Below are 12248 nucleotides of genomic sequence, written 5' to 3'. Positions count from 1 at the left end.
TTTCCTGTACTCTCTCATATATGCAACACGACTATTACCAGCAGACATCTTATCACTGTGTGCTGTAATATGCTGGTAGCTTGCCTATAGTATTGCATCATCCTTTAAACAGTGTGGAATTGAATTGTCATATTTGTTTCAAACAGATGATCATGACTCCTAAATTGTAAGCAATGGCCCAAAACAGGTTGCATTTGGAGAAGCTTGCATTTATTAAGGTATCTCACTCGCAGTATGTCTGGATCCATCAATATGCTTCAATGAACACATTTACAGGGTAATGAAGTCAACAGTAGAATGTCAGTTACTTAGAAGTGAATATATCAATAATCCCAAATTGTTACACTTTGCTGAGAACATTTCCAAGGTAATGAAATCAACAAGAGAACTTCGGTTACTTAGTAGCGAAGGTCTTTGTTTGGTGTAATGTTTATACTGCTGCTTACCTGTGTCAGATGTGGCATGCATCTTCAGTAAATCAAAATCAAGGTTACTGAGGTATACAAAATCTCCAAAGGATTGGTTTAAGAAATGCGGTACTCAAAACTTTCTTTGTTAACCAAATGAAGATAACAAAATTTCCTGTCATTGTAACCCTTAAATAAATGTCATGATTCAAAACTGGATTGGATTTACATTCTTGTGTCATTGTTGGAGTCTTAATAAATCAAACTATAAGGAACAACCAAAACCTTTCTTTTACAAATAATTCTGTTTTGTAAACAGAATATGGTACCTTTGTTATATTTGGGGATTGTGATATTCTTTAAACATGCTTCTTAAATTTGATAAGAAAGGAATAAAATTTACTCTTTACCTCTTCTTTGCACAATCTTTAATGGAAAATAAAATTATCTATGTGACCGTGAAAAATGGCTCTTATACAACTTCACTGCCATGTTCTGTTTTTTGTTTCTAAGATACTCAACTAATATCATAGAGCAGAGTTCTTCAGGAGGTGTTGGCTGCTCAGCTTGTAAGGAGATTCCTTGCCTGTGCACCTAGCCATTGCACCCTGTTGGAATCAATTTAATCCAGTTTGACTCTTAAATTGGAGTTGGGATAACTCAGTCGGTGTAGTGATGGGCTACAGGCTAGATGGCCAGGGTTTGAGTCCTGATAGGGTCAAGAGTCTCCTCTTCTCCACAGCATCTAGTCCAGCTCTGGGGCCCACCTAGCTTCCTGTCCAGTGGTTACCAGGAGCTCTTTCCTCAGGGGTAAAAGGGCTGGGTCATGAAGCTGACCACTTGCTACCATCTAGTGCCAAGGTCAACAGTGGTAGAGCTGTACCTCCCCTCCCCTGTATGTCTTCATGTTATTCTGCTTGCTTAATTTAGGGCAGGGACAACTTTACCTTTCTGTAACCTAATTCTCAAATCTTATTTATTTAAGGTGTGTTTTAGTATTATCCTCCAATCTATGCATCTATCTCCCAAGGTTCTTCCCTTCAGATTTTATTATTAAAATGGATGAATTTTTTATTTCCCACATGTTCTATCCTGTCATTCTTGATTTTATTACAGTTTTCTGCTTCCATGATACTAGATTCAATTTGTATGTGCAACATGCAGAAAAGTTCAGCAAACAGTTACTGCATTATGTTTGAACAGATGTTTGGCCAGTTGGCAGATAGTGTGCAATAATTCATTAACTGACAGAGACAAAACCTTTGCTACACAGCAAACTTGATAACAGGTTTATAGTTATTTCTGTCAGTTGCTTACTAATGATCTATCAGTGTCTAGCATTAATCTCACCATAGTGAATAGTGTGTTTCTTGTTGAGTCTGGCATTAGAAGTAAGAAATTCAGTAGGTTGCAACATCAACTAAAGCATATAAGCAGGATTTGAATTTACTCCAAAATACCTACTGCATCAGTTCACCCAAGAAACTAGTGTGTCTAAAGTTTCATTTCTTCAGGCCACAGATTTCTGAACTTTTGTCTGTCCAAAGTGTTGGTGGCCCCACTGTGTGATTTTTATCTGTGGTGAAATTTGGGATATAACATTTGGAAAATTAACATGCTAACTTTGAAGGCCCATAGAGTGAAGTCCAGAATGTTATTCTAGAATTCGTTGACTGTGAATTTCATTATGTATCACAGAATTTTGTAAATCAGTTTAAAATATACATTGATGTTGGAGGACACCATGTTCAGCAACTCTTGCAGAATGAGATATGTAAACTGTTCTATAGATTTCACGTTTGAACATGGATAGAGCCTTGGTTTTATTTCTGGAGAGAAGCGAAACGTCAGCCAGTATGTCACTCTACAGACAGGTGATGATAAGATTGAAAATGAAGGAATGAATCTCTGTTTTACAGATTTGAAAGAAATTTCATGGAGTTCTCACAACATTGTGGATACTATACCTGAAGACAGAACCTGTGTACATTTATGTTTTTAAGCCTAACTGAATATTTTAACATAGTTTGAATTTGCTCATTAAGCATGAATGATCAGAAAAGTGACTTGCTCCCTCCATGAAACCAGCTCTTTTATAAGCCAACAGTTGTTCCACTACTGAAGACTTTCCTAACACTTTATCACTTTATGGAACCAAAAGGTTTATTACCATGTTCACAAGGGTCCACCGCTGGTTCCTGACCTGAGCCAGATGAATCCAGTCCACATCACCCCATCCTGTTTCTGTAAGATCAATTTTAATATTATCCTCCAACCTACCTCTAGGCCTTCCTAGTAGTCTCTTTTCTTCTGGCTTTCCCACCAAGACCCTCCATGCATTCCTATTATCTCCCATGTGTGTGAAGTGCCCCACCTATCTCACCATTCTTGACTTGATCATTTTAATTGTATTTGGCAAAGAATACAAGTTATGAAGTTCTCAGTTGTATGAATAACCATTTAATATATGAACAGGACTGACCACAGTTCTGACCTGTTGTCTTCATTCCCATCACTTGAAAAATGCAACCTATGTGACATAGATGTATCAGTTAATTGTTACTGAAGAACTCTGTGATAAGAGCAGACTTTGCCAATGAAACAGTAGCAAGATATTTAAATTGTAATACCACAACTATCAATTATGAACAAAATAGGAAGTTCAGTTTTTTCATTACTCGTAAAACTCTTCATAGGATATCTTAAAAGATGCAAAAGAATGCCTAAATTAGTTATCAATATTGATGTTTGAGTATATTGATGGGAGGTCTGGCCTACAGTGCAGTTATTGTAGCTTTACTTTGGGCTTTTCACTTTCAAATCACCACACCACAATCAGCTTATTACTTTGTGGAGTCATTAAATAATTGTATCAAGAAGCAGTCCCAAGTAATTTTAAGAGCAAGAGAAAACAATAAACTTTACCATGACATTTTTTTTCCTCTTTATCTTCCCTTACTAATCAACTCATGGTAGCTGAGTGGTCTTAGCCATATACTGTCTAGCTCGCTCAGAAGGTCTGGTCATGTGTTGAAATCCCACACAAGGCATGGATGTTTGGTGTGTGTATGCGTTTGTTTTGTGTTTGTGTTTAGGTGGAAGCCTTGTGAAGGAGTCCTACTTTCTGTAAGAATGATCAGTGAAACTGAGAAATGAGCCTAGTGCTCCAAAGTTGGAGCGAGAGGAAAAAAATGAACTGTGATTTCCATGTGACATCACATTACATCTTCAGTCAGTATAGAGCACCATTAGTCAGTGTTAACACACCAATGGAGAATAATCCTAGTTTGTATTTGAATGCTTTTGCAGTTATGCAGTAGTAGCTGGAACAGCAAAGTATGGGCAAAGTGTGATCAAAGGTAACACTGCTAAAACAGTGCAACCCTTATCATTATATTCTCACGTTAATGACTTTGACGTATCGGCCTGTATTAATGAATTTATTCAGTATATTTTATGTAAAATAATGATTTATTGTTTATTATTTTCTGTTTGAGTAACTTCTTTAAGTGAGGCATTGTAGAAGTATTGATAGAGGGAATCAAGTTGGAAGATTATTACACTATTGCTGCTTTACAGAAATTACAATCATTCCACACTGATCTCTTTAGTCTGTCTGCACTAATCTTCATGGATTTGTAACACAGGAACTATAAAAGTCTCGTTAAATCACACTCCCAGTATCACTGTGCTACAGCACACATAAGGTATTCAAATCACACGTTAAATCTTCACAAGCTGATGAACTTTATTCATTCTGGTCTGTAACACTAGGTAATTATTATAAAGTGAATATGACAACACCATCCAGTGTGACTCAGTATATATTTATGAAGTGCCTTTACATGTTTTCGTAAGTTGTGACCATCTTCAGAAAGGTAATAACAACATGCTAAGATGTAGTATTACATAGATTATAATACAATACATATGCTTAAACTTTTGTATAAAAATTGTTAAAGTTGAAAGATGTGTAAGTTAATGATATATTATTATATTCTTAATGTTTAAAATTTTGAATCGCCAAGGTTTGTGTCTTTGTGCTGCTTCTGTCAAATGAGAGATTGGGGTGTTTTTCCCATCCTCTGAGGTCTGAGCAGCATTGCCCCCCCCACCCCACCCCATATGGTTCATTGAGGATCTGTGTTGTTGTGATGTTTCTCCTTTCTTTGTATGTTGAGCACAAGCTAACTCTTTGTACTCTTCTTCAACTACAAATTTCCTGTGGCTGTCTCCTACCAAGAACTGACTCGTCCCTGAATTGAACAAAATCTGTCACTTATATAGCCAAGGAATGGACCTGCTTCACAGAAAATAGGTCACGTGACTACCGACCACTGCTGCGTAACATCACCGCAGACAGAAAATACAGCCTCCTCTGTTGTTGCATTTTGGACCATGTTTACAGAGCTGTTGCCTGGCAGTGTGCTGATCAAAACTGTTACAGTATTGTGTATGGTTTGAGATATAGGGATCAACCTGTAGATTGTGGCAGTGAAACAAGAATGTTGGAGTAAGAAAACCCAAATTATAAAGTTGTAGTTATATGGTTAGCACTCCTGCTTTGAATTTGTGATGTTCTGTATTGCACCCAACTATATTCGCTGAAGTTTCCATTATTTGTCCTTAGACATACTGGGATCATATCTTAAAATATGCCATGACCATTTTCTTCCATTTGAAAAGGTTTTATTAAAGAACCTTAGAATCTGTCAATTGTTGACACATGAAACAGAAAGTAAAAAACGTGGTATATTCATTAGTTGCATCCTGTTGAGTGTTCCAGATATATATAGGAATTTAGTTAACTGTCAACACAACGAATATACTAGCTTTTAATGTTCGACTTTCTATTCCTGATGCATGTTTCGGTCGTACAAGACCATCATCAGGCAGTTATGGGAATATATTTAGTTACTGAACTACCAATATGGATCCATACCAGTGCATCATGACATATTATATACTAACAGATATTTCCATAATATATTCAACATTTATATCACTTAACATATCATGATATATGGTATATATTTCATTTTTATCTTATCTTATTTTGTATCTTCTATTTTAATTGTAATAACAACTTGAGGCAAATTTTATCTGTTTTTCAGCCTAGTCAAGAAATTCCTTGCCTTATACAAAACTTGAAGGTTCATTAATATGTTCACAAGAGCCTGCTACAGGTCTCTATTCTGAGACGGATACCGATCACACCCTCTCACATAATCTCTAAGATTATTTCAATATTATTCTTTCATCTACATTTATGTCTTCCAAATAATCTCTTCATATTTTCCTGATGAAAACTTTGTGTGCGTTCTTATCTCTGTCATGCTAACTTCTCTAAGATCATTTTAATATTATTATCCTTCTCGATTTGTTTATCCTGTTATTCCCAGTTTCTTGTTACTTCTCACTTTTATATCCAGATATTCTCCATGGCATCCTGCTGTCAGTCTGTATTATTCCCTTAATATAAAAGATAGGTTTCAGAACTGTACAAAAGAACAGGTAAAATGAATAAATTTTGTATATTTTAATCCTTGTTTTTAGATGAAAAGTCAAAAGATTCTGAACAGAAAATTAGCAAGTATTCATTTACAGGTTATGCAGTCAGAAAACTGTTGGCCAAATAACCTCACTATTATGTATGTTATCTTGGCACATATTTCTTCTTAACTGCTGATATGATTCTCCTTGGTGTGAGAAAGCCTGTCCCTTATTGATAATTACCATTCATATTTGCCCCATCTGATCTGTACTCCCACCAGATCTTACTTTGGTAATTGTCTTCTATTTTCACTGAATCTTACCTATGGAGTCTCTTGAAATACCATGCTCCAAATGTTATACCCATTTGTGTTGCTTCACTCTGTCCAAAGAAACTGACCACATCGAAGGTGCTGTTACATTTTGTAATCTGATTTTTACAGTGCAAAAATGTTATATCCCACCATCCTTCGAGTCCCTACACACATCTCTATAGCATGGTGATTGGACATGGACAACATTCTGAGTGTTGACAGTTCTGCTGATATGTAGAGGCAAGGCTTCAGTATATAACATAAAGTTTGTTTACAGCAAAACCAGCTACTCAAACCGAATTATTGATCCAATACCAGAGGAGGAAGAAATGGACATTGTGAGACATAATGAACAGGCATCTACAATTGAAGGTATGAGAGAAGTGACACTTTAGATTCCAATACATACACAACTCATATTTTCTACACAGTAAGCATCTTATGAGAAGGTATTCAGAATACTTGAATGCGTTAACTTTATTAATATGTTTCTGATAAATATGTTTTCAAGTTTGGGCAGTAATTTCTAGTGGTTGAAATTCCAAGTCAATGAAATGTTTTATGTTCAAATTTTTGTGATTCTACAGGAGTGGAACTTTTATGTTTGTTGCTGTAGAAATTGTGAACTGAAGTTTCAGTTGCATGAAGTCAGTAAGAATGGATTACAAGTCAGTTTCAAACTTTAACATTGTTTGTGCTATAGTGTTAGTGGTGCAAAAAGAAATAATAATCTGTAGGATACATTTTGTAATTTTTGGGTTAATCATTTACCTTTATTAACTTCATACTAGCCAGTTTTACATTTTAAAAGAATGTGCTGTTTGTGAGCTGCTGATAAATAACAAATTGTCGGGATTAAGGTGTTGGACCGAATTTTTTCTGAATAATTTGTTTCTATTATCATCATCAGTGCTTCTTTTCCTGTTAAGAAGTATGCTTGGATATCACAAAAGAGACAGTTCAGATTTGTTGGGGGCAGACTTGTAAAGTGTGGCAAATCATTTTTATGAGAAAAAATGCCAGGATAATGAAACATCTCATACTGCTAGAAAAGAAATTTGTTGTCATTATCATTATTAAGATTTTAGGCATAAGCCATGCTGCATACATGACTTGTATTTGAGTTATATCAAATTCAGATTTTACTTGGGATACTAGCAATACTGTTTCCATGATTCTCCTCTGCACAAATGCTATAGCTGTCACTAAAGTAGGCTGTGACCATTTCTGAACTCATTATTGATGTATGGCATAACCTGTACAGTTGAAAATGTTCATTATTGTTTTTTAATTATCCCTTGAACCAGTATATGCATGACTGTAATGGTCTTAATTCTGCACGTGATCTTTCTTGTTTCTTCAATTCTTTGATAATGAATTGGTCCCATATGTCAGAAATGTCTTCTTGCAACTCTTTTTTTTCCCCCCTTGGCACTACAGCCCCAGTGGGCCTAGGCCTACCTCCATGAACTTCTCCATTCACTTCGGTTTTTTTCTAGATCTTACACATTCGGTAGGACTCCTTGGGTGAGTGATCAGCTCGTCACAAGGCCTCTGCCTGTAGACAAACACAGAAAAACGCACACACATCCATGCCCTGAGTGGGATTCGAACCCACGATCCCAGCTTCTGAGCGAGCAAAGACAGTGCATGCCTTAGACCGCTCGGCTACCATGACCAGCCTTGCAACTCTTAGAACTTCAAAATTGAAGTTCTTAATCACTGTCTTGTTACTTTTCAGAGCAAAATTACCTATTACTTTTCAGGGTAATATTACCCTCAAGACATTTCAGGGCTAGCATATTCCTGTATAAATGTTTCTCTTTAACTTCTCTTAGGGCTTTTGGGGAGAAAAAATCAACCCTTTCTGATATTTTTGCTTTTGTGTTTACCATTCCTGATCCGTTGCCATCATATTTGGCTGTATAAGCTCTGAAAGAGTGCTGTTAAATAGCCTATGAATCATCATTTAGATGTAATTAAAATTCTGCTCTACTTGTGTAGCAGGTGGCCATGGAAAGAGAAGAACAAGCTCTGTTGATGGTACTGATTCATCAGAGAGACATGGCTCCAGCCTTGGTGACAACGCCAAGCGACAATCAAAACACAGACAGTTTTTTGAAGAAAGTGATATGTGGGACTGAGAGTCAAACCTTTGTTCTTTATAATTGGTTTTTACTAGATGTATAATGATTATGACCAGTATATCTAATTGACACTGATGTTCGTAATTGGGCAGTTGAAAGAGTATGTAACCAAGGAACGAATTCATTTTTTTTATAATGGAACACTTTTTCTTTTTCCAGAACTCTTAGAGATGTTGAATAGATGACGTTTGAATGTTTCTATTGAATAACTTTTTTTTTTTCCTGGATAAACATGGTGCTCCGCTCATAGATCCAACACAGATATGTATTATTGGTATCTTCAAAGTAATTAATTACTTTGTTCATTAGTAAAGACCTTCCACATTATGTGTGTTATATTGTTGTATGGACCTTCAAACTCCCATGGTTTCGAAACCTTTATGGTGATAATGTCAGAGATCAAACATATTTTATCAGATGTCAGTGTAAAGTTGTTTCTTTAATTAGAGCTTGGAGAAAAAAGAAACTTGGTAAAATGTTAGTCGCATTGAATATAAGCATGGAAGTGTGCAGTAAAAATTCCTGGTGATAGCAGATTTTCTCAGTAAACGTGACACAAAAATACTTTACTGATGAAAAGAGAAATCAGCTCTTCCATTTTGAGAATGCGCATTTGAATTAAATGGCTGCGATTGTTTTGTAGTGCCATTTTGGACAAATTATTTATTAAGTATTTAATCAGGATCTCTTGCAGTTGGGCACATGTTGCAAAGTAAAGGTGAATTTTAATCATGATGAAATCACGCTTTCAACTTGTATAGTAGGTACTTCCATTGCGGCGGTGGTGGTGGCGGCGGCAGCAGCGATGTATTTAAGGGAAAAATTGGTGGACTAGCCTTCATCAAAGCATAGCTGTGTATGATGCCTAGGAATGTATGATACTTCCTTATCAATGAATATTCAGTATTTAGTGCTCACATAACTCTAATTGCATACCAAATTTTCTTCTGTAAAGAGACATACATTTAGGCAGGGAGTACAATAGGGCAGAAGTGGCCGCAGTACAAGGCACTTAGTCCTACCCCACTAGCAATAAAAAAAATGCAATGTAAGGGACTAGAAATCAGAGATATTTGGAAGCATATAAATATTTCAGATTTTATCATGTCATATATCTGACTTTTTTTAAGAATTGCATGATTGACTTACGTTACCCTATTAAATAATAAAGCCTGTGTATATGAAGTTAGCTGGCTAGCCTTGTCTTTCACCATCTGTAATGTCGTTCCTTCCGTCTTGATACTTGTTAACAAAACAGTTTTTTTTCTATTGATTTGTTATAGCATAAATACCAGGGTCAGTTGTCTTCAGTGTCACCAAAAACTCAACGCTGTAGGATTTGAGGTTCTTACAGCAGTGACTGTAAACTGTATGACCATTTGAGCTATTAAACCATAACCCTTCGGGGCAGGATGGGTGTAGTAGGTAACAATCTTTTCAACTGTGGTGGCAGTTTTGTATAACACATGGAGGAGAAGTTTTTGACGTGTTATATTGATGGATGGCTGTAGAGGAATATATGTTGTCATACGTTTCCAACTAGCATTGGCTTCTCTGGCCATATCCGTGGAACATGCCAAACAGACGACTGCACATGCGGTTTGAGGTGTTGTGTATGGATGGCAGGAGTCCAGTAAAATGTAATGTTTTCAACAAATCGCAGATGAGATACTACCCATTAATCCAAACTAAGTACAGTTTCGAATTTTTGCACACTTTGGTGTTTTTTTCATTTGTTGTGTGGCATTACTTTTACTTATCTGTGGGCTCAAGGTGAGGAGAAATGGCAGTTATAGCTAAGATATGAAAATATGGATGGATATCAATGAATGAGGGTCAAACCTGAAAGTAAATTATCATATATTTTCTTAATCCATCACAACAAATTCACATATAAATACACAAGTTTATCAATGAAATTACTTTTATTTGCTAATGCGAGTCTTACAGGATAGTATGAAGGGCGTTCCATATATAATGCCTCCTATTTATTTGTGTTAATATGTAAAGTCTGAGCTGGATGTTGGTGGTGTTGTAGTAAAGGTTGAATCTTCCCACCAATGTACTGTTAGTTTCGTTGTCGTGCGACAGATAGTGACAGCAGAGCAGTCTACGAAATGGCGTCTGACATAGAAGTGCGTACGAAGCAGAGATGTGTTATTGAATTTCTCAGTGCTGAACAAATTGCACCCATTGACATCCATCGACACTTGCTAAAGGTGTACGGAGATGATACAGTGGACGTCAGCACAGTGAGGCGGTGGGTAGTGCGTTTCAACAGTGGCGAAAGTGAAGTGCACGACACGCTATGCCTTGGGCGTCCCTGCTTAGCTGCCACTCCTCACAATGAACAGCGCCTCATCCATACAGATCAGCAGATAGTGACCAGGGAACTGTGTGCACAGTTTAATATCAGCTTTCATGCATTGGAAACGATGTTGAGGAAGCTGGATTATCACAAAGTTTGTTCCGGGTGGGTCCCGCGGATGCTTACACAGGACCACAAAACTCATCGAATGGAAGTCTGTCAGGACCTGTTGCACCAGTTTGAGGCTGAAGGTGACAAGTTTCTGGACAGCATCTTCACCGGAGATGAGACGTGGTGTCACCACTACAAACTGGAATCCAGAAGATAGTCCATGGAGTGGCGACATCCCGATTCCCCAAGAAAATAGAAGTTCAAGACACAGTCATCGGTAGGGAAAGTGATGTGCACTTGTCTTTTGGGATAGGCGGGGTGTCATTTTGTTGGATTTCCTGGAACCTGGTGAGACTGTCAATTCTGAACGTTACAAGATGATGCTGACTAAGCTGAAAGCCCGCATTTCCAGAGTCAGGCCAGCGAAGCAGACAACCTTTTGCTTGCAACATGATAATGCTAGACCCCATACCAGTTCGGCGACCACCGCACACATTGCAAAGTTTGGCTGGACTGTCCTACCACATCCACCTTATAGCCCCAATTTAGCACCTTCAGACTTCCATCTCTTTGGGCCTATGAAAGATGGACTACATGGTCAACATTTTCCAGACAACAATGCTGTCATTGCAGCTGTAAGAAAGTGGCTAGCCTCTGCTGGCGCAGACTTTTACGAGCACAGCATACAGGCTCTTGTTCATTGCTGGCAAAAGTGCATAACGAATGGTGGTGATTATGTGGAAAAATAACTGTAAGTAGCTGAAATCTTGCTCTATTTAACTGCGTTATTATGCTTTCTGTATCTGTTGTAGTTTTCATTAAAAAAAATAGGCCTTATATACGGAATGCTCCTCGTGCTGACACCTCCGTTTCTCCAGTGGCCAAAAGCAACATGATTGTCATCTGGAATACCAGTGGCTGTAATTGTAATATCAGTATCCTGGAGAACCTGGCATGAGGGAAGTTGGCCAAGGACCGAGAGCTTGAGAAGGTGTTATGAATGACAACGGTGCATTGCTCTAAACTACTTAGGACATGAGTGTGCCAAACAACAGTTGAGGGCCTTGGTTGAAGTTTGCCCTCAACTCACAATTGTAATTGGCAGTTGTGTTTCACTGTGAAGTTCACGCTTCATAAGAGGAAGGTTCTGTTATAGTGGTGTTTGCTGGCAAGAATGTTAAATCAGTATTCTGAATAAATGATATAACCTCCGTCTCAAGTGCAAACAATATATTCTTGTGTCTTTGATCTTGCTCCCTACACTACATGTTTCGGCCTCAGACGGCCATCATCAGGTGTATAACACTTACGTCGCTGTCACACTGCACCCAGTTCAAAATTTAACATCTAAAACACTCTCCCTGTCATTATCAACTTCTACTTCGTTGATAGCTGTCCACCCGTAGATTACTTCACACACGTTAATTTTGAGTTTATTGTAATAGCACCATAATAAAATCTTTAGTTC

The 12248-nt window shown here is 37.4% G+C and overlaps 1 protein-coding gene across 2 annotated transcripts in view; it reads left to right on the top strand.

Annotated features, from left to right (window-relative positions):
• The window catches only part of LOC111868759 (poly(A)-specific ribonuclease PARN), a 46600-nt gene extending 37054 nt beyond the window's left edge, over window positions 1-9546 (top strand). The window contains exons 12-13 of one of the 2 annotated variants that reach the window (XM_023859701.2): window positions 6492-6586; window positions 8222-9546. In XM_023859701.2, the coding sequence (XP_023715469.1) occupies window positions 6492-6586; window positions 8222-8358 (232 nt within the window). In that variant the 3' untranslated portion in view covers window positions 8359-9546. Of the gene's footprint in view, window positions 1-6491; window positions 6587-8218 lie in introns of both variants that reach the window. The other variant, XM_023859700.2, reaches the window with a different exon arrangement.
• The last annotated feature ends 2702 nt before the right edge of the window (window positions 9547-12248 follow it).

The sequence above is a fragment of the Cryptotermes secundus genome, unplaced genomic scaffold (genome assembly GCF_002891405.2).
Source record: "Cryptotermes secundus unplaced genomic scaffold, Csec_1.0 scaffold174, whole genome shotgun sequence".
NCBI lineage: Eukaryota > Metazoa > Arthropoda > Insecta > Blattodea > Kalotermitidae > Cryptotermes > Cryptotermes secundus.
This window is presented reverse-complemented; position numbering and strand designations above follow the sequence as displayed.